Source organism: Solanum lycopersicum, chromosome 9 (genome assembly GCF_036512215.1).
Source record: "Solanum lycopersicum chromosome 9, SLM_r2.1".
Taxonomy (NCBI): Eukaryota; Viridiplantae; Streptophyta; class Magnoliopsida; order Solanales; family Solanaceae; genus Solanum; species Solanum lycopersicum.
The window spans coordinates 63,327,340-63,351,561 of record NC_090808.1 but is presented as its reverse complement, the minus strand read 5'-3'; the positions used below and the strand labels follow the sequence as shown (position 1 = coordinate 63,351,561).

Below are 24,222 nucleotides of genomic sequence, written 5' to 3'. Positions count from 1 at the left end.
GCAAAATAGGTTAGATATTGTTGCGTTTTCTTCCCAAACAAGCCGCCTAACTTACCCCACTACTCACCAACCAACAAAACTCGAAATAACGAAAATACATAAAAAAAAAAAAAAAAACCAAAAACTTCATTATAAGAGCAAAACCTAGATTGGGGGAAAGCTTTCCATCCCGAATGCGTTTTACGTGACGTGAATTTAAAATAGTCAGATTTTAATACAGACATCAAACATGAGTATAAGTAAAGCATGATAGGGAGAGTTTTCCTTGCTACAAATGTGTGATACCTGACGCGAATTTGAAATAATTAGGTTTCAATATGGATATTGACTATTAAATGAGTACGAGAAGAGAAAACCTTAATAGGAGCACTTTTTCCATCTCAATGCAGTGTTATATGACAAAAATCAATTAAAACTTCAATGTAGATAATAAATACTAAATGAAAACAAAAATTAAAAGAGAAAAAAATATTTCGAAAAATTCAAAGAATGGCTCACTGCCGTTCGAAATTTATTAAAATTTTAACATCTAAAAATTGATGTGTCAATGAACAAGTCAAAGATATTCAATTTTTGACGCATTTCTAATTTTTATGGCATTTATGTCGATCTAAATTAAATAAAATATTCTCTTCATTTTAAAAATATCGATTTTCTTTTTTTTTAGTCTATTTTAAAAAATTTGATATCTTTTTTTATAATATTTTAATTTTAATTTTTCACATGACATGTTTAAAATTGTAAGATCAAATGATATTTTATATATTTAATCTAATTTTAATAAAGGATCACAAAATTTTAATTTTTTTTATATTTTTAAGTTTCGTGCTAAATCAAATCAGATTATTTTTTACGAAACAGAGGAAACAATATTAAGAATATTTTAGGAAAGACGCCAGTAAATACTAAATTTCTTAATGCCAGGTGTCTAAGCCTAAATCATTACTTATTATTTTGGATTCGAGGAAGCAAAAAGTAGACACGAGTACAATTTTTATATATAATCATTAAAAAAAATTATTGTATTATATTAATACTAAATAAAGCATTTTTTATAATAAAAAATTATTAACTTTATTTACGTATCACGAAAATAACTAAATGATCCAATCCATTTGAATTTTACATTGAATGAGTATTTTTATTTAAAATAATAACACTCGATGCTCTTTCATTTCAAGGCAGTTGACCCACTTAAGCTGATTTTTTATTAATTTATAATATAATTTCGAGTTTGAATTAAATACTCTTAACTATTGATTATTCAATTCGTTATTTCAATCATTTAGAGTTCAGGCACTACTTTATTTACATTATTTAGAGAACTAATATACTTTGGAATTTTTGGACTAAATACGTTTTGTGACCTCATTCAAATCAATTCAACTGTTTGACCTAATATATAATCAAATTTAAGGCTAAATAATTTAACGTTCATAATCATAAGGACCTACAGAGTCACAAGCGTCCAAAGCTAAGGAAGCTTTTATAAGCAAAGTAAAATACAACGTTTAAAATCGAATTAAAATTGATCATTTGAACTGATTTATGATAATGGTCATTGGTTTAATGATTTTATTTTTTTTTAATCACCATATTATCGCTTTTTAATTATTTGAGTTTTTCTTAATGGATTAGTCGATAACGCGATAGTAAATTAATAAATTATGTTCAGGTCATTAGGTATATAAAGTCATTGACTTATGATTTAGTTACATACTTTTATTTCTAGAAGTATCAAACTTTCGGTTATTTAATAATGTGTTAGTGTTCTTTTTGAGCAAGATACTATCTATCAACTCATGTGCATGATTTATTTGATTTGTCATCACCATGTTTCTAAGTCATATTCAATCATTTATTTTTTTGTATCAAATCTTTTTTTATTAAAATCGATAACGGTCAATAATTGATAACCGATAAGTCAATATCTTAATGGTTCTTAACAGTTTCACATGTCTACAAATCGATAATCGATAAACTTTCAAATCGAAAGGAACCGACCATACACAATCCTAGTATGACATGAGTGTTTACTTGTTCAATTTTATACATGGTAATTTTGTGTCCTATTAGTGGAGTACGCAAGATCTATTATAAGCAGTAAATGTGCGAAATTTTTCGATGAAGTCGTGCCCCATGACACCCTTAGGTGTTACTAGATCCGCCTTTAGTGTCCTATGTAACATTCTATGTGGATTATGTCATGTAAGACGTGTGTATTTATTTGTTCAATTTTATACAAATTCAGTGTCTATTTATATATATCCAAAGTTAAAGAATATTAATATCAGCTAAACATTAGAAAACATATTTATATATTATATCATTAAAAAGTGGCAATTGATTACATTTTTTTAATATAAAAAAAAAAGGAAGAAAAAGTATTGGGTTGTGAGGAAAGCATCGTGCCATATGATAATTGCAAATCTAAAATGAGTTCCATCATTATTCCTACTTGATCCCTCTTCACACGTACGCAACTATATATTATACTATATTATTATGTATTGCTACGCAATTTTGTGATTTGCTTATCACTTCTCATCATATAAATCATCATCTCCACTACATTTTATTGCAACAATAATTTATACTCTAATCAAATCCCCTTTTTAATTTATGCATATGATATTTACTCGACACAAAATTTAATATATATTATTGAATATATCACGTTTTGACTTTTGATTTTTGAATAAGATTGAATCTAAGATATAAATACTTAATTTACTTTTCATGGATCGAAAGAAAAATTTGACAATCAATCAAAGATTATAATAAGTGTATCTTTAATATTATTTAGTGTTAGGATCGGAAATAAGCAGGTGTAACGCAGAAGCTAGCAAAGCAGACCTCAAAAGACCACGAGTAAGAAGACAACGAGAAATATACCAAAAGACACAGAAATTTAACGTGGTTCGGTCAATCGACCTACGTCCACAAAGGAGATGAGCAATCCACTATAAATATGAGAGTACAAAATACAGAGAGAAACAACCTCAACCAATTCACTCAGAATACATGGGAGGTTCACACAAGTGATAACATATCAAGCTTGTGACCCACAGATTCTCCCCCTAACCAAAACTCTCAAAGTCCTTAAAACTTCATTGTGAATGCTGATTAAGTTAGAAGGAATATTCCTCTGGAATCTTGAACCCTAAAGGAACTGATGGTCCCCTGTTGATCAAGTATGCAGCTGTGCTCACAGCATCTGCCCAAAGTGTTTTGGGCAGCCCACAGTGTATCCTCATACTCCTTGCACGCTCATTCAATGTTCTGTTCATCCTCTCAGCAATTCCATTCTGTCTTGCCTTATCGGGAACTGTTCTCATCAATCTGATTCCCTCAGCTGCACAGAATGCCTTGAACTCTGATTTGTCATACTCTCCTCCATTGTCAGACCTTAGGCATTTGACTTTCAAACCGGTCTGATTTTCAACTTCAGCTTTCCACTTCTTGAAAGTTTCAAACACATCTGACTTATGCTTCAAGAAGTAAACCCATACCTTCCTGCTGAAATCATCAATGAAGGTAACATAGAATCTGGATCCTCCAAGTGATAATACTGGAGATGGTCCCCAAACATATGTATGGACCATTTCCAACCGCACTTTCTTTGGCTCTCTAGGAGTCTTTGTGAAGCTTACTCTTTTCTGTTTGCCCATAACACAACTCTCGCAAAGACCCATATCAACAGACTTCAGACCCTCTAATGCTCTTTTTGCAACCAGCATCTTCATTCCTTTAGTACTCATGTGTCCAAGTCTGTTGTGCCACAGACATGAACCGGATGCACCTTCAGCAACAACGACCATGTTTATACACCCTGCAGTGGTGTACAAGGTTCCAGATTTGGTGCCACGAGCTACTACCATAGCACCTTTCACGATCTTCCACGAACCTTTCCCAAACTCTGCTGCATATCCCGTGCTATCCAACTGACCAACAGAGATCAGATTTTTCTTGATCCCAGGAATATATCTGACATCCTCCAATGTCCACTGGTTTCCCGAGGTGGTCTTTATGCAAACATCCCCCTTTCCTTCAATCTCTAAGCCTTTATTGTCAGCAAGATATACTTTTCCAAAATTTCCAGATTTGAAGTTTTGGAACAACTCCTTGCTTGGAGACGAATGGAAAGATGCACCAGAATCCAAAATCCATGATTCAACCGGGCTGTTCACACTAAGGATTAGAGAATCCCCAGTGTCCTCTGCTGAATTTACAGAATCATTGTCATCTCCAAATTTCTGATTCTGTTTTTTCTTTGACTTTGTACAGTTCGTCCGAAAGTGCCCTTTTTCTCCACAGTTCCAACAAGTCACGTTTGATCTGTTCAGTGATTTTCCTCGATTCTTTGATTTTGATCGACCATGTTGATTTTGGCCTTTCGTCTTACTTCTCCCCCTTCGATCAACGCCGAGAGCACTGCCCGATGAATCTCCCACTTCTCGTTTGCGAATACTTTCGCTAAGAACAACATCACGAATTTCATCAAACTTCAGTTTCTCAGATCCACGGGAACTACTAATCGCAGCAACAACAGTATCCCAAGACTCGGGCAGAGATGACATCAAAATCAACGCCTTAATTTCATCTTCGAAATTAATATCCACAGAATTGAGTTGACTCACAATCATATTGAACTCGTTTATATGATCAGAAACGGATCCAGTTTCAGACATCTGTAAATTGAACAATCTACGCATCAAATATACCTTATTCATAGCCGATGGTTTTTCATACATATTTGATAGTGCCTTCAACAGACCGGACATAGTCTTCTCCTTCACGATGTTGAACGCCACGTTTCTTGACAAAGTCAACCGGATCAACCCTAGAGCCTGGCGATCCTTGAGTTTCCACTTCTCCTCCGTCATGGATTCCGGCTTCACCCCGGTCAACAGTTCGTGAAGATCTTTCTGGTACAGATAATCTTCGATCTGCATCTTCCAGAAACTGAAATCGGATCCATCAAACTTCTCGATTCCAAGCTTTCAACTATCCATCTTCAGTGATCGTGTTGAATCTCCTTAGCTCTAATACCACTTGTTAGGATCGAAAATAAGCAGGTGTAACGCGGAAGCTAGCAAAGAAGACCTCAAAAGACCACGAGTAAGAAGACAACGAGAAATATACCAAAAGACACAGAAATTTAACGTGGTTCGGTCAATCGACCTACGTCCACATAGGAGATGAGCAATCCACTATAAATATGAGAGTACAAAATACAGAGAGAAACAACCTCAACCAATTCACTCAGAATACATGGGAGGTTCACACAAGTGATAACATATCAAGCTTGTGACCCACATATTCTCCCCCTAACCAAAACTCTCAAAGTCCTTAAAACTACATTGTAAATGCTGATTAAGTTAGAAGGAATATTCCTCTATTTATAGAGTCCTAAACCTTTTCCTACAAGAAAAGGATTAGTCAATTCAAAACCTTTTCCTAAAAGGAAAACCTATTTATGGTAAGAAATCAGGGCAAATAAAACCCAACATTTAGAATTATAAAAATATGCTTATGGAAATAAAGCGAACAACTTAACTTATATTGGTTACAAATAATTACAAAGGTGTCACTTTTTTTTAAAAAACAAGAACGTTTAAAAGAAAAATGTGTCACATAGAATGAAACAGAACGAATATACTTCTTGTTCCAGAGTTACTTCCTTTTGAATTCTATAAGAAAACCTTACATGCATGCAACAATATGATAAGATTATTATTTGTGAAGTATTATAATGTATAGTACTCCAACAATAATCAAATATATATATATTTTTTGGTAAAACGTGGAATGCAAACTTTGCAAAAACGACTAATAATGATTTACTACTCCTACTAAAGCAACACTTCCTAGTTATTATTGATTTTTAGTGAATCTACGTTGCTTTCAATCGATTTCTATGAAGATTATATACTTTTGTTATAAGTTATATTATATGAGTATTAATTAGGACATACTTTTTTATTTCCCATTTCCACTACAAGAAAAATAAGAATGACGATGATGATGGATAAAAAATTATAATTAAACAAAAAAGTATCTTATGCTAATTTCATAGCTACGGATTATATGCATAATGACCACACTACGTGCGTTGAATAGTTCTTGTTTTGTTTTGTATTTTTTTTATTATAAAAATTAGAACTTTAAATTAATTAAAATTTTAATATTAAATTCTTCATTATTTTTAAAATATATTATAATTTTTAATATGTAAAAATTTAAATTCAATTAATCGTATACCATTAATAATTTAGAAAATATCTTTGGAAACTTACATAAATGTGCTATAATAAAAAAATATTTACCATTTATAGCAATAATATTTTTTTTTCAGTTGATCACTTTTAATTCATATACAATACAAGTTTAATATATATTATAAAGAACAATTTTTATTCACGTATAATACAAGTTTTAATGATGGATAATATATTTATCATACATTTTAATACACTTATAATATAATGTGACTATTTTTTACCAAACAAACACAATATATTTCAAAAACAATTATAGTTCAAATATATTGCATAAATAGTTCACTTTTAATACATATTACAGATTTATCACAATATTGCTATAAGTGATAATAAACAAAAAATATCGCTAATATTAATAATTATTAAATATATTAATTCATGTAATTTTTTTCGAATATCTTTTTTGTTGGCTTATGTTAGCGCGACGTTACTTTGAATTGTCGTAACAAAAGCCAAAAGGTCATGTAAAGTATGTACTTATCTATAAATAAATATATACACATAATCAATATACAGATTTTGTATTTTCCAGATTGTTAACGACTCTCTTCATTCTAATTTATGTGATGCTTTTCAGATGTTGAGATTCAAACAAGTCTATCTCTGATTTTAAATTTTTAATATATTTTAAAAATATTTTGAACTATTAATTATTGTGACTTATATTACTTTTTACAAACTATACAAATATCTAAATTTTATTTCAAAAAAACTTGAAAATTTCAAGCGCAAATTTCTGATCTAACTTAAACTGTTTGACTCTTGAAAAATGAAGAGATTATTGTACAGAGTAACAAACTAATAATATAAAATAAATATAGTAGCTACCTTTTGATTTATTTGTGTTCCATAGCAAACTGTTTTGACAGTCCCCCTCTCTCTCATATTCTCGCTCGTCACTCTCCCTGTCTGACTCGCTTCCTTCGCTAGCAGTCACCTCACTTGCTTTATACAATAGAATTATATAAATTATGTTTATAATTGTATAAAGCGAGAGAAAAATGTATATATATACACATGCAAATACGTATATCTCCGACTTATACACTTATAATTATACAATAAAAATACTTCCTTGCCCAAGTCTCTTTTGTCTTTTTCTCTTTCTCGTTTTATACAAATTCAAATTGTATATAGCTTCTCTCTTTCTCGTTTTATACAATTCGAATCAATTGAATATTCCCTGCCCAAGTCTCTTTTGCCTTACTCCCTTTCTCTTTTTATATAAATTCAAATTATATATAATCGTCCTATACACTTATAATCATACAAGTCATTTTATATACTTCGTTCTATACAATTCTTTGTCCAAATCTCTTTCTCTTTCTCGTTTTATACAATTCGCTTCAATTTTATACGTATAGCTAATTATACATATATTATCCAAACGTTGCTATTGCATATATACATGAATTTTATGTTAACTATATGTGAAAATTGCTCAAAAATAAAATATGTTACATAAATCGGGACATAGTGAAAAATAAGTTTGGTTGGCCCGCTCATATTGATTAGTTTCTCTATTTAAAATTGATTGATATTGTAAAAATGATGCATGCGTTGTTATTCTAATCCATCTAATTAGGGTTTTAATTCATGATTAAATATAATTCACCAATATATTGTGGCTAGCTAGCCTCAATTAGTGGAAAATCCTTTGATTTTGACCACCATTTTGTCCATTTAGACTAATACTAGTACTAATTAAATGAATAAATTACAAGTTGCTAATACATAATTTATATATAACTAATTGACCACGTCCAAGACAATGGTAACTAGAAACTAATTTAAAAAATAAAGTACGTAGATAATTACATTATTTTCCTCACGTTTTAAACACTATATATATTGTATACAACTTGTATTAATGTAAACAAATTTTTTATATGGTTATAAATAGTCAGAAATATGTAACTAGCTTTGAAAATTATATAATATCACTTAGATTATTATCAAACTCCTGGCTGTCAGCTTGTTGGGATAATTAATTATCAAGATTATATTTAAAAGAGTTCTTCTAAGCTAAATATACATTGGATTTTGCGTAAGCAAGTATACAAATTTGCGTTAATTAGATTCATCAACACTAACTGATTAATGTATACGTTTCATTTGATGAATAGTTGACTTCACTTATTACTGTATTAATGATTAATCCAGATTATGTTAGAGTAAGTAAAGGGGATCTAAAGATGAGGCAACTAGAAAATTAATTGACTTATGTAATTTTAACTGTTTACGATTATCCTCGATGTATACCTACTGTATATTAAAAGTATATACTTCAATTAAAACTGTATACACATAAATCATTTTTTACAATATATTGTTCAAAACGACCTAACAAATCTTTACATTATTTATAATAATGATTCTACTAGCTAAAATTTGTTTTAAGTTTGAATATTATTAAGCTATTGAAGTGAAAAGGTAGTGAAGTTGAACAAAGTGATTTGGGCTCGAAAAGAAGTCCTTTCATCAAATACAAGAAAGCAGGCAGAGGCACCTGTGCGCTTATTTTTGGTTGGTCTTTTAACTTATGTCCTCGTAATTACGAGTATACATAGATCGGTTCAATTTAGTTTTACATTAAAAAAATAATTATATCGATTTATTAAATCTAAAAATCAAATCAAATCATATAAAGTTGGTTTTTCAGTTTCTTTTGATTTTTCGATTTTTTATAACTATACGGTATTTGAAAAAAATCAAATATTTTTTCACTTACCTGTGTAATAAACTAGACTTAAAAAATATTAAGTGAATAGCGAAAAGACCGTAAAATTCACATGAGTACAAAATACTTTTTCTGAAATACCAACGTTCATTATTATGTTAAATTAATAAAGATTATAGACTAAAAGCAAACTGAATACAAAAAATATTTACAGAGTAAATTGTTAACTTCGGATTTGAAAAATTATAACATTATAATTATAACTTCGTATCTTAATACAAATAAAATTATAGATATATATAATATTTGCAATATTTACAAGCCAAATTTAAAATAAATTATATAAAATTGAAAAATATAAACTAAGTAAAAATATATCAACAAATTAGATTATATGCGAATAATTTTAACTATAAATAAAGTAAACTATATATGTCGGTTTGAGTTGGGTTTGGGTTGACTTTTTTTTTCTAATACTAAATCAAATCAAGAGTGATGAATTTTTTTTTTCAACCACCAAACCAATCAAACCAAACCACTAGTTAGTTTTTATTTTAGGTTTGATTTGGTTTGTCGATTTGGTTTGACTTTACGGTTTGACTTGTATACCCCTATTCATAATAATTAAAAAATTTTACTGAAATAAATATTATATTTTCAAATTATGATATTCTCTAAGTTACGTCAAGATCGTCTCGATTATAAGGCTACTAAAGCAATTGCTGGGGGCTGTTTTTGAAGGCTCTCAATTTTTTCTAAAGATATTTATATTGAGTATTGATAAATATAATAGTAATAGTTTACTTTATTTAATATGGAGTTCGTAGTAGTAATTAGAAAATGGAGTAGTGTTTAGTTAATTATAAAATCGTTTTTACGTGGCTACTTATTTTCAAGCACTACAATAAATATATACTTTTTAATATTATTATATTAACTTATCAAATTCTACGCAACTATTTTCATATAATTAATTATAAAAATTCTTAAAAATTTTGAGTCATGTATAATTATTCTAACTATATATTATATTATTTACTAAGAATTTACATTGTTCGCATTTGTATTTCACAAGATTTATATACATCCTATCTTCTCGAGACTTTCTTTGTAAAATCACATTGAATATATTAGGATAGCTATTCAATTTATGTATGACAACTATTAATAAATAAGACCTTGCTATGAAATTTGGCTTTAGGCCCCAAATTTCTTAAGCTCTTATTTGATCATAAATTTTAAAATTGTATTCAAACAGATATTTTACCGTTACTATAGTTTAGATGTTGTTTTGTCAAATCATTAACTCTAAGTTATTAATTATTATTTTCATAAAGTTAATAAACCCACAATTAATTCAAATTATTGTAATTTGTACAGTAAACAGATTTGCAGATTAGCATTCAAATAAGAAATGATTACCTACTATAATTAGGAGGGTCCAATTATAAAATTCCAAAGAAAGGGATTAGCTATAGCTAGCCCAATCCTAACAAGACTTGAGTCAGCTTTTCTACTAACTAATTTTTCCTTTTTTTAATTTTTGATTTGATATTTGATTAATATAAATTCACATCTCATAAGGTTTTATTTGGGAGTAGGAATTTTTTATATTAATTTTTTTTCATATTTAGAGCTCGAATTTAAAATTTTTAATGAATAAAAGTATCAGTTTCATCCATGCCCTACATCTTTCGATAATTTTGTACTAACTACTAATAGTAGCATCAGCTGGTGTTTTTGACTTTTTTTTCTTCTTATTATGTCAACCTAATTTATTTCATGAATATCTGCCTACTCTAATTAATAAATACCACAAAATCTAGGTAATTCTAAACAAAAAAATTATTCAAGATATTGGAATGATCATCTCGATTTGAGATGTACAATAAAAAAATTGTTGTATTTAAGTTAATAGGATTTGCACATTTGGGCTAATCTATTGGCCAGGTTACATATTCGCCTAGCATGAACTTGTAATTTTGCAGCTCATAGGAGTACTGTAACATTCCGTTTGGATTCTTATTATCCATTATATTGTATTGTTACTTATATATATAATGTGTGTTTTGACTGTTGCTTAAAATATATTGTATTGTATTGTTAAATTTCATTGTCACGTAACAATGAAACTCTTATTTTATGAAACAATCGATTTGGTGTGTTTCCATTGTTACTTAATTTCTTTTTTCAATTATATCTTTACATAATATTTTCAAAATACTATTTTATCTTTTACCTTATATTATTTAATTCTTGTCAAACCTTGTATCCTAGAATAATTAAGAATATTTTAGTAAATTTATAAATTACAATACAATACTATACAATCAAACCAAAAAAATAAAGTGTTATTAAACAATAACAAATAATATAATCTAGACAAAACATTATATAGTACAATAGAATATACATTATGAAACAAACAGAGTGTAAATTAATTTTATTTTTAATGATACTCAAAATATTTTTCCTAAAACAGAACACCTTTTAACTTCCTTTCCATTTCATATATGTCATTCTTAAGAACATTTCTAACCTATGTTACTAACAAAACAACTTATCACTCCTTGTTTGTCAACCACAACTACTTATTACTAATACCAAAACTTCAATTACAATAACTGATTCAATGTAATATCACTATTGAAATTTGATAAAGGTAAAATATATGTAGCCGTATTCCTATCTTATCTTTATGAGATGGGAGATAAAAAGACCTTCCTTTTAATCCCTATTTGACTAAACAGTTTATACATAAAAATAATACACAGAATATATCTTAAATGAATCTCAACCTTTCAACTCATTTCCCAGAAGCACACAATTTGTAGAACCCAAAAACTACAAAATCTTTGCTGCCTGCCAGATATGAATATTCTTCACTCATTTGCATCAAAATAATACTAATGATGAAGATGGTAGATGATTAATTCTATAATCAATCATCTCAAACTCAACAATTCGTGCTTTGCTTACATGTAGTGATATCGTAAATCTTGTTTGTTCACCTCGTAAACCATGTTCCCTTTGCTTCATCTCTTCATTTTTCTTTGCCTTTCATTCTCTTATTGCTGTTATGGACAAATCATCAATTCTTCCTCTTCTTCATGTCCTCTCGATTTCACTTCACTTCGCAAAATCATAGATCAAAATTCAAAAAGACCCACTTTGAATTCCACCGCACAGTGTCAGTACATTCGTCAGGGTTTACGTCTAGTTCAATCGGAGTATCTCCGCCGTACCAACTCTTTCTTCCCGCCTATGAGTTCCGCGGATTCTTGCTGGAACTCTTATCAGTCTCTGGTCAACGATTATGTCCAAAACTTTGATATTCGGAGTTCATGTGGGTTTCAAACAGCTTGGATCTCTCAGGGTTGTATGAATATCACAACCCGTTTCGAGTTCGAGTCTAAGGTATCCCCTGCTGCGATTACTAATATTGTTTCTTCCTGTAATCAGTCTTTAGAGAACAATTCCCCTTGTGCTACTTGTACAACTAGTTTATCTGGGCTTGCTTCGTTTCTACCGGGTCCTTCTGTTGGAAATTTGTTCGATTGTGCGGCTTATCCTTCGGTTTATGCTGCTGCTTTTGCTAATCAGTTTGGACCTACTGATAAGGGTACTGCAAAATGTTTGTTTCTTCTTGATGTTAGTGTTGGTAGCTCAGGGAAGGGTAAGAAGAGTGTGGTTGTTATTGTGGTGGTGGTGGTTTGTGTGGTGGTTTTCGCAGTTGTTGTGTTTGGTTATTGGTTTATGTGGAGGAAGAGGAAAATTGGGTTGGCAAAAAAGTGGAATACTAAGAGATTGGAGAGTAACTTGAGTTCTCGTTTGGATTCGATTAGTGGAAGTACTACTTTGATTAGGTATAGTTTTGATGAGATTAAGGCGGCTACAAAGAATTTCTCTAGGTTGAATATAGTTGGGACAGGAGGGTATGGGAATGTGTATAAGGGTGTGTTGCCGGGTGGGATTGAAGTAGCATTGAAGAGGTTCAAGAATTGTTCGGTTGCTGGTGATGCGAATTTCACTCATGAAGTGGAGGTTATTGCTAGTGTTAGGCATGTGAATTTGGTGGCTTTGAGAGGGTACTGCACAGCGACAACCCCTTTTGAGGGTCACCAGAGGATCATTGTTTGTGATTTGATGAAGAATGGGAGTCTTCATGATCATTTGTTTGGAACGAGACATGAAAAATTGAGTTGGGGTATTAGGCAGAAGGTTGCAATTGGCACTGCTAGAGGATTGGCTTACCTGCATTATGGAGCACAACCGGGTATTATTCACAGGGATATTAAGGCTAGTAATATACTTCTAGATGAGAGTTTTGAACCTAAGGTGGCGGATTTTGGATTGGCTAAGTTCACTCCTGAAGGGATGACTCATTTGAGCACTCGTGTAGCAGGAACGATGGGGTATGTAGCACCTGAGTATGCTTTGTATGGCCAATTGACTGAAAGGAGCGATGTTTATAGCTTTGGAGTTGTGCTTCTTGAGCTTTTGAGTGGAAAGAAAGCAATAATGGAGTTTAAGGATGGGCAGCCGACGCTTGTGACTGATTGGGCCTGGTCATTGGTTAGGGAAGGCAGAGCATTAGATGTTCTTGAAGACAGCATTCCGCATTTGGGGCCTCCAGAAGTTATGGAGAAGTATGTATTGGTAGCTGTTCTTTGTTCTCATCCAGAATTGTACGCGAGGCCAACAATGGATCAGGTTGTGAACATGTTGGACGCTGAGATACCTGTTCCAACCATACCGGAGAGACCAATTTCTCTCATTGCTGATCTTGATGACATTGAAAGGTCTGTTAGCAGTGGTGGTAACTCAGGCAATCTGTCCACTGCTGCAGGCTATCAGCCTTACATATTTGAGCGCGAGACACCTCTGGCAGATAGTGATTCTGTCAGGGCAAGAACATTGGATCAGAGATCGCGATAGAGCTTTACAGTATCATTTTGATCTTCCTGCCTTGATTTGACATACCATGAGTTGTGATGAATAGCTTATTCATTGGTTTATTTGCCTCAAATTTGTTTCTGATATAGGAACCAGAACACTAACACAAATTGTACAGTGACTATGTATGTGTACTCGACTTTTGATTCTTATGTAATAGTTAGGATGAATAAAACATGATGTTTAGTACACAACTTGCTCTCTCAATGTCCCTTGTTTTACGTAATGCATTTGATTACCGTCAACTCACTGATCCTGCTATCACATATGTTTCATTTATTGCTTTCTAACAATAGAGTGACAGCAGGTTGCAAAGGCCATATTAGGAATAACATGTGAAATATCAAAGAGTCACTCTCCATGATATTGAAGCAGAGGTCGCAAGGGCATAAAGAAGACAGTTCGATTAGGCATCAACTCTGCTACTACATCACCTCTATAGCTAGCATGCGTCTAATGCTAAAATGCATCCTCCCTTCCACACTTTTGACGACAAGTGATCTTTCCACACGATCTAGTTTGTTTATCGGTAAGGCTTCACTTATTTACATTGTCAGTGCTTAGATTTTTCACACTATAAGTCTAGTTTCAACATAGTATAACATGTTTCTAACTTTTACGCTCTCCGTATATATAAGTTAAACCAGTATTAATGAACATGATTCTTGTGGTTGTAATGTGGTAAATTTTATGGATATGGAACATTCTCCAACAGAGGGTTGAACCCCTTTATCAAAAGTAGCTACGCGCTTGTTACAACAATCATGATGGATGGAGCTCAGTTCATGGCAAGAACTGTGTCACCCCAGTTTCTAGCATGGTGAATTGCATGATTCATTTCACTCTGTCATGGCGACAAGTTATCTTTTGCTTAGGTATTCTTGTTTGACTCGCTGCAGTAACGTTCTTTTGCTCATTTCAATCAAATTTGACATGAGAATGCATTGTTCTGTTCTGTATCTTCTTGTCTATAGCTAGCAGTGTAGAAGGTGCTTGGCACGACGCTATTTAGTGATAATATTTAACTCGTATACATTGATATGTAGCTTAACTGATTGTAACATTACTGCTAATTTTTACACTCTCATGCATAAATATTAATACATGTATAGTAGTGATAAACCATCATTCTGTTGATACTGCATTATGTATATGGAATATTCTTCGATTGGACGTTATTTGGACTAAAATGAATTGTTTGCCATCACCTAATTCGTTCAATTTTTACAAAGTTTTTTTTTACAAAACAATTATTGATCAGTGAATATAGATGTTAGTTTTAGCATATGTTTATAATCTTGAATAGAGAATTATTAGAACCAAATGGGTTCTAAATTCTAATCCCATGTGATTAATAACGACATGCCTTATATTGCTATTATAAGAAGGCCGATCCAATATGACAGTACTTTTCATAATATATGCTCATCTATTTGAAGTTATTTTAGCAATTTAATTACAAGTAGTTTGGTCACGTGAAATGAAATTAAAGTTTAACTTTTTAAGTTGTAATTTTTTTCATAAATATAAAAATTTCATAAGTTGTGAAAACCATCGAAATTGTCTCAATTGTTTATACGTTTTTCTTATCAAATAAACAAAAGTATAGTATGTTATCACAAAGCTATTTCAAAAAGATGCAACATTTATTGAATGAATTTTAGTGCAATAAAAAAAGTAAAATTAAACGTGAGTTGTAGTGTATGAAGTAAATAAAAGATTTGGTTGGTGAGAGTAACGGCTATATCTGCTATATAAATGATTTAAAAGTTGATAACAGTAATAACATCAACTATTTAAATGGTGGTAGAGATAAAATGATGAGTTGTTTTTACAAGATAATAACTTGTGATTAAACTTTTTATATTTGAAAAATGAATAATTATGATATGAAATTTACAAATCAAGCTTTTTGACGAATTTAAAATTTTATCTCGTAATTTAAAATCGCACTTCAATTCCTGACTAATTAGTACCGGTCATGTGAAAGCTCAATATGAACGTTTTATGTGGGTTCATTTCATTCAAATAATTAATAATTTGTCCTTATTATTTGATACAAACATTTCAAACTTCTTATATTCAAATAAGACCATATTAATATTTGTGTACAACAACTTCCACTTGCATCGACAACTCATTTGACAATGATAGAGTAGTTGATTTGATATCAGTATTTTAAAAGACGAGGGCGTAAACTTATCATTTTATTATAAGTAAAATAAAAAATATTACTAGTACAAAATATGCATATTCTACGTTCACTTGATTTGATATAAATAACATTATTCCCTTTATACCCTCGGATACCTAACTGTCCTAATCAAACAAAATATCAAAAAAAAAAAAAAAAGGACCTAGTAATTGGCTAATCAAAATTGATCTTGATCTGTATCAATGTCATAATGCAAGTTGTCTTTTTTTTTCTTCTTCCCATAAGTGTAATATTGAAGAATTTTTCACATAGATCATGTCTTAAAATGCCAAAAAGATTGGATCAAGAGTAAAGACAACCAAATGACCTCTCCTGTATTGGAACTTTGTAAAATTAAGATGCCTAGTCCACCACATCAAAAATGAGTTTTTAGTGGAAAATAATTAACAATGACAATATAATTATTAATAAAAATGTTTTTAATGATAATTAACAATCATTGTAAATGTTTTTAAAGTGTATAACAAACGACATTAAATTTAATGATAACTAACTAAGTGTATATTTATTATTGCTAAAAACTGTTTACAACATTATACTCTCTCTGTCCCTAATTACTTGTTCACTTTGACTTTTATAGTTATCCATAATTACTTGTTCATTTTGACAAATAAAAAAAATGATTTTTTTTTATCTATTATACAGTCAATTTATTATTTTAAAAAAGATAGAATTTCTTGAAAATTTTAATTTATTTACTTTATAATTGATAGAGATAAAATAATAAATTTACTATATTAATAACTATTTTCTTAATAAATGTATTAATTAAAAGTGGACGAGTAAGCATGGACCGATGAAGTAATGAATAGATGCTGAAGTATCGTGAGTTGGAAATCTCCATATTAAATTGTCAAATGCAGAATAGCCCCAAAAACATACTGCTCAGCTAATCTTGTCCTTTTCTCTACCTACCACCTATAAATGGTTCTTTCTGTTATTACGTACTCGGTGTTTGATATTTATTTTGATTCAAAATTAATTAAATTTTTAATATTTAATATTTAATATTTATTTTAAAATTAAGTTAATTTGATTCGGTATTTGATATTAAGCTAATTTGAATTTACATTTTTAAAAAAATCATTTTGAAGATTGGATCACTACTAAAGATAATATATCACAGCAGCTTTAGGAAAAGGACCAGTGTTTTTTTGTTTAGATATTTAGCACAACATTAAATGAAAAGACAAATGTACTTTGGTTATAAGTGAATAATAATAATATTATTATGCTCTAGGTCTAGGACAAATTCATTTTTATAGGATATTATATATCAGATTTGACGACATAATTGTTTTTAATGGATCTTCAATGACTCCAAAAAAAAAAAATTAAGAAAGGGGATTAATAGTAGGTCACTGTCACAAAGGAGTCAAGTGTGGACCAAATACATAAGAAAAAAAGTAGTAGTAATTTCTTTTTCATAATTTATGTTATATTTTATTTGAAAGTTTAACAATTTGAGTTAAATTAAAAATTTATGTATAAAATATTTATTTTTTAAAAATAAAATTTATATATTAGTTAACTACATAAAAATTACAATACTTGATAATTCAAAATATTTAAAAGATCTAAGAAAAATCAACTGTCAAAATAGACTTTATTAAATCTCAAAATCCAAAAAATATCACGTAAAATGGAACAAAAAAAAAAATCTTTTGTTGACAAATTTGAATCTAAAATTTACACCTCATGAATTCTCAATTGAAGATTAAATTCACAAATTGAACATTCAATTTAAGTCATACTTATTTCCTTCACATACAAAGTGAGAAAATTTTTCAGAAATAGCAATAGTTTGAGCCTAATTATCAAATATAGAGAGAATTTTTGAAATTTACCCAATGTCAATTATATAATAATTTGTTCTGTATTAGTGACACAACAACAAATAAAAAGTGAATTCTTATCTCAGAGCAAATTATTATATCAATAATACCATACATATTTGTAAAATTATTGTATCACTTATACATAATAAACTTCTAAAACTATTATTTGTATTATATATATATATATATATATATATATATATATTAAATATCATAAATTTTCGCTATCTTTAGCAATTTTTTTAAATCTCTCGCTATATTAGGTAAATATAATGTACAAGTTTATCATGATTTGATAATTTTTCCTATTTCCTAATTACAAATTATCTTCTTTAGGTAAATTGCTAATTAAATTAGTTTTGTCACATTAATCAGTTTCACACGTCTCTGCCAAGTCACTATTACCAACATTATTTGTGATGTAGATCTAATTAAATTAAACTTTAGAAAATTAAATATATTAAAATACTAAAAATGAACCATTTGCAAAATTTTCCACAAGCATATAAACTACGCATATGATGCTCATCCATAAACTCCCTTTTTTTCTTGATTGCCTCTAAAAATATCTTCTTTCTTAATTTTCTATATTTTTAAGGCAAAAGAAGAAAAAAAATTATGAAGGAAGATATAGAGCAAAGTGAGAACAGAGTAAATGAAGAAATAACAACTCCTCTTATAATTCAAACAAATAAAAGAGTAAAAGAAGAAAATGGATGTTATGAGAAGAAACAAGATAGGTGCATGGTTTACCTTAGCACATTTGTGGCTGTTTGTGGTTCATATTCATTTGGATCTTGTGTAAGTTCACTACTTCATCACACGGTTACTTAACTAATAGTTACGTTTTTTATGAGAGAATAACTGTTTTATTATTTGAGTGATCGTATGATAAATCAACTGTCTTATTTGATTGTTGTTAGTGTGTATAACTTAAATCCTTCATTTTCCCCCCCTTTTCAGGCTGGATATTCATCACCAACACAATCCGCCATCAGAGAGGATCTTAACTTATCTATAGCAGAGGTTAGATTCAGAGAAAAGATTTAGTTCGTTTTACTTTTCTTTTTAGTTCGTTTTTTTTTAAAAAATGTATATTTTCCTTTTTTGGCATTTTTTAATTTTAATTTTTTCATGTGTCATGTTTTGGTACATTTTGCATATATTTAGTTCAGGACCATAAAATTGAATTTTTTTTTTCTTAATCTTCGTGTCAAGTTATAACAATCCATAATAAGTGAGATTAGTAAATAAGGCAGGCAATATGCTATAATAGGGTAACTACAGATAGTGTAAGAATTCGTATAGTGTCAGTGTATATAAGTTAAATCCTTCATTCATTCACTTGGTTAGGTGAGTATTCTTGATTCGATTTACTAGAAAATGAACTACTTCTGCTGATCAAATGATAAATGAACTAGTATTAGAATGAAGTATTTGTACTGGTGTTAGAACACTAACATGATGTACTCAAGAATCTACATTGGTTGGAATTCTTCCGTTCTTAATGGAATATCGAATGTGCTGTTGTATTGGACTATACGTTGAATGTGCTTTTGTATTGTTGGCCTATACGTTGAATGTGTTTTGCAATACAGTTCTCGCTCTTTGGTTCAATATTGACATTTGGTGCAATGATTGGAGCAATCACAAGTGGTCCAATCGCTGATTATATTGGTCGCAAAGGGGTAAGCAGAGGGAAAATTCTTACACCAGTATCATCCATGTTCACATATCGTCTTTATACAGCCCGATAATTATGTATGTATATGTAACACACAAACAGGCAATGAGAATGTCAAGTGGTTTCTGTGTTGCTGGATGGTTAGCTATTTTCTTCGCTCAGGTTTATTACAAGCTTTCTTATCATATTCGCGACAGAGGAATTGCTTCTTAGGTCTTATGAACTGATATAATTATTTTTTGACTTCTTCAAGGGAGCACTTGCTCTGGACATTGGAAGATTGGCAACAGGATATGGAATGGGAGTTTTCTCTTATGTGGTACGTTAATCGGTTGTTTTATTAATATATCCAACTATAGTTATGTGTTCAAACTTCTTGGTTCTGTCATTTACCTTGACAACAATGAATCAGGTGCCGGTATTTATAGCTGAAATTGCACCTAAAGATTTACGAGGAGCTTTGACAACCATAAACCAGGTAACTTGAACTTGCTATCTGTATTTTTTCTATTGTTTATCAAGCAGTCTATATCACCGTTTGTTTCACTGAGATAACTTGAAACAATGTGGTTACTTCAGTCTTCGATAAAATGAAGATAAGCTAAAGAGAAAGAAATATACTATACTTCTATAGGGTATGGAGTAGATATTGTTGTGGTTGCCTCTTGTTTATCATACTGTTGACTGTTTGTTGTATCTAAACTGACAGCTGATGATATGTTGTGGAGTCTCAGTTTCCTTCATTATAGGAACTATGATGACATGGAGGACGTTGGCGTTAACAGGTTTGTTTTAGCATCAAGTTGTATACAGAGAAATAACCACAATGAACAACGTATTCAATGATCGATAAGAGTTTGTTTTTCTTTTTCCAGGATTAATTCCATGTGCTATTCTGCTTTTCGGTCTATTTATCATTCCAGAGTCACCTAGGTGGTTGGTGAGTTAGAAAAACGAATGTTTAATAGTATTTATACGGTCAGTAAAATCAAGAAAATGACATTAATATTTCGATTATATGTAATAGGCAAAAATAGGACATCAAAAGGAGTTTGAACTTGCACTACGTAAACTTCGAGGCAAAGATGCTGATATATCTGAGGAGGCAGCTGAAATCAAGGTTCATTGTTTTCAAAAGCTCAAAGTTCAGTTTCTTTCAGTTTTCGGAGTTCATCTAAGACTTCCTGATCTGTCTGTGACAGGATTATATAGAAACACTTGAAAAGCTTCCGAAAGTGAACTTGTTTGATTTGTTCCAAAGAAGATACTCGAGCTCACTTATAGTAAAGTTCCTTTCCTATACATTGTTTTTTTTGATATTTTGGTAGCTGAAACAGTTGGTTAATTTTTACTTGTGATAAATCTATGGATAGGTGGGAGTTGGACTTATGGTGTTTCAACAGTTTGGTGGAATCAATGGAATCTGTTTCTACACCGGTAGCATATTTGAGTCCTCAGGTACGTACGTAGCATTCCCTCATTGTCAAATATCAGTTCACACTCGCGATAAGAAACACAGGACATTCAATATTATAATAGTGCTTAGAACTTGAAACCTCACTAACCATATTGTATTTCTTTTCCAGGTTTCCCCTCTGATATTGGAACTATAATCTATGCAATTATACAGGTTTCTACTCTATGGATGTTAGATATCTCCCTCTTAAAGCTTGGTGTTATAACGGATAATTCACTTTTTTACTTTATTTTCTTCATCAGGTTCCCATCACCGCGTTGGGTGCAGCCTTAATCGACAGAACTGGAAGAAAACCTCTTTTATTGGTACATCTCGGAAAAGAAAACCATTTTCTTGAGGATATTACATGTTGCAGTCACAGAATATAATCATCGCGATATCCTTGCAGGTTTCAGGAACAGGACTTGTCATAGGCTGTATACTAACAGGAATCTCATTCTATATGAAGGTCAACATTATAACCAAAACTGCTTACTATTCTTATTATATATCTCAAGAACTCTTTGACGAAAAAAATTAAATTATTATTGGAGCTGCAGGGACATGAAATGGCAATAAAGGCAGCACCGATACTTGCTGTAACAGGCATACTGGTACCATCACTGTCCTTTCTAAAATTGTCCCCGACCCCAACGCTCCCTCATTTCAGTTTATGTAATACTTGTTCTCAAACGCCAGGTCTATATCGGTTCCTTTTCAGTAGGAATGGGAGCAGTTCCGTGGGTTGTGATGTCAGAGGTATGTTAATCTATACCATCCTGAATCCTCCAACTAACATTTTTAAGGCTAAGAAACGCCTTTCGTACAGATATATCCTATAAATATTAAAGGTGCTGCTGGGAGCCTTGCAACACTAGTGAATTGGTTCGGAGCATGGGCGTGCTCCTACACTTTCAACTTCCTCATGACCTGGAATTCTTTTGGTAACTAAACAGTCGTCAATCATTATCACAAATATCATTTCTAAAGATGAGATATTTCAACTAACATTAGTTAATTTTAACTGTTTTTCAGGTACGTTCGTTCTGTATGCTGCAGTGAATGCACTGTCCATATTATTTGTGATAAAAATAGTACCTGAAACCAAAGGAAGAACTTTGGAACAAATCCAGGCTGCTATCAATGCATCATGAAATACCTTAGCCTTCATCGATTCATCTTTCGTACTGAAATTTACTTTATCAGAGAGAGTTGACACAATTCATGTTGTCGTTTGAAACTACATTCGATCTGATTCTCATCCTCAAATTTAAGACATTTGAGTGTTTGTTGTATCATGGATCACATATTTTCATTTGTACTCATTGATTCATCTCACTTAAAAAAGGAGAATTTTAAAGTTAAAGTGACATTCTTGCGTGAAACAAACGGACATATATACCATATAAATTGAGACTGAAAGAAGAATAGTATGTATTTATTTGGTCAAATACATAAACAGATTTCTAAACTTGTTGTGTATTTCCCATCAGGTACCTTAACTATGCTATTTTTGAATCATCCATAACTTGTTCCTTTTAAACACCTGTTGTTGATGTGGAACCAGATTTTGTAAGGAGTATTGATAGATGATAGATATGTTGTTTAAGAACTCATTAGTCCAATTGTTGATAGTGAAAATGTTCGAGAATAATTGTATTTTATTTCAAGTCATTTGAACTATTAGAAAACAAACGAGACCAACTACACAGTTGGTCTTCATTCCTTCAGTCAAAATCATTACAATAAGAACACAATCGGAGACATCTACAAAAGAAAAGTCGATCAAAATCAATCAATAATGTTTAAAAGGAACAAATTATGGGTGGTTCAATGATTCAATAGGAAAATGTCGTAGTTGAGATGCCTGAGGGGAAAAACTCAACAAGTTTAGAAATCTGGTTATGAGTTCGGCTTAATTTATTTTGTTAGGAATTGTTGGGCACACCTTTGGGGAATCTTAATTGTTTTATTCAGTAGGACACACATATAAATCAAATAAAATTACAGTCAACTATATACAACAAAATGAAACGAAACAAAATGAAAAGAAATTTTTTGCCAAAAGCTTTTAGCCTGTTGGGTAAAATTCTTAAATGGATCAAGTAACCAAAGAAAATTAAAAGGAAAAGGGACATCAAAAATAAGCAATCACATTCTGATATTTACACTAAATCAACTTTTGTTAATCGTTTATAACTAATTAATACTACTACTTCATTTGTTCCATTTCATGTAAAATTAAAAAAGAAAAAAAAAGGATTAAATCTGCTACAAAAAATAATCCAACTTCATTTTGCTTTTTACCAACATCATTATATAGCCATTTCAAATCTCATAGTAACATAGAACGAAAAATTTCAAAAGTCAATTTTTTCTTTTCAAATGCCATATTCAATCAAACAAATCCACAAAATAATACTAAAAACACATACTATATAGCATTATTTACCTCATTATATTACTAATTCTAAATCAAATATATTTCCCCATAAACACAATAAGATCATTTATCTAAAAGAAACAAGATCACCACAAACACAATTTTTTTTAATTTTTGCATGACACACATTTATTCATTAATTCTTCATGCAAAATCCATACTACGTAATAGAAAAAAAATTACTAATCTACCCTCACTATCAATCCATCACTATAACTGCCATTTCAAGAATCATCTTTTTCTACTATTCTTGTATGATCATTATAATTTCCTCTTTACAACAACAAGAAGAAGAAGAAGAAGAAGAAGAAGAAGAAGAAGAAGAAGAAGAAGAAGAAGAAGAAGAAGAAGAAGAAGAAGAAGAAGAAGAAGAAGAAGAAGAAGAAGAAGAAGAAGAAGAAGAAGAAGAAGAAGAAGAAGAAGAAGAAGAAGAAGAAGAAGAAGAAGAAGAAGAAGAAGAAGAAGAAGAAGAAGAAGAAGAAGAAGAAGAAGAAGAAGAAGAAGAAGAAGAAGAAGAAGAAGAAGAAGAAGAAGAAGAAGAAGAAGAAGAAGAAGAAGAAGAAGAAGAAGAAGAAGAAGAAGAAGAAGAAGAAGAAGAAGAAGAAGAAGAAGAAGAAGAAGAAGAAGAAGAAGAAGAAGAAGAAGAAGAAGAAGAAGAAGAAGAAG

General features: G+C 30.6%; 2 protein-coding genes across 2 annotated transcripts; both read left to right on the top strand.

Annotated features, from left to right (window-relative positions):
- Positions 1–11,510: 11,510 nt before the first annotated feature.
- Positions 11,511–14,114, top strand: LOC101265582 (probable LRR receptor-like serine/threonine-protein kinase RKF3). The gene has a single exon (XM_004247433.5). The coding sequence runs from the start codon at positions 11,986–11,988 to the stop codon at positions 13,900–13,902; it is 1,917 nt and encodes a 638-aa protein (XP_004247481.1). The 5' UTR covers positions 11,511–11,985; the 3' UTR covers positions 13,903–14,114.
- Positions 14,115–18,568: 4,454 nt separating this feature from the next.
- On the top strand, positions 18,569–22,476 carry ST3 (protein st3). The gene is made up of 18 exons (NM_001246953.2): positions 18,569–18,774; positions 18,937–18,999; positions 19,572–19,661; positions 19,760–19,819; positions 19,911–19,976; positions 20,070–20,135; positions 20,367–20,442; positions 20,533–20,597; positions 20,685–20,777; positions 20,860–20,940; positions 21,031–21,115; positions 21,244–21,287; positions 21,377–21,439; positions 21,523–21,582; positions 21,674–21,727; positions 21,813–21,872; positions 21,943–22,057; positions 22,149–22,476. The coding sequence occupies exons 1-18, from the start codon at positions 18,592–18,594 to the stop codon at positions 22,265–22,267; spliced, it is 1,443 nt and encodes a 480-aa protein (NP_001233882.2). The 5' UTR covers positions 18,569–18,591; the 3' UTR covers positions 22,268–22,476.
- Positions 22,477–24,222: the final 1,746 nt, after the last annotated feature.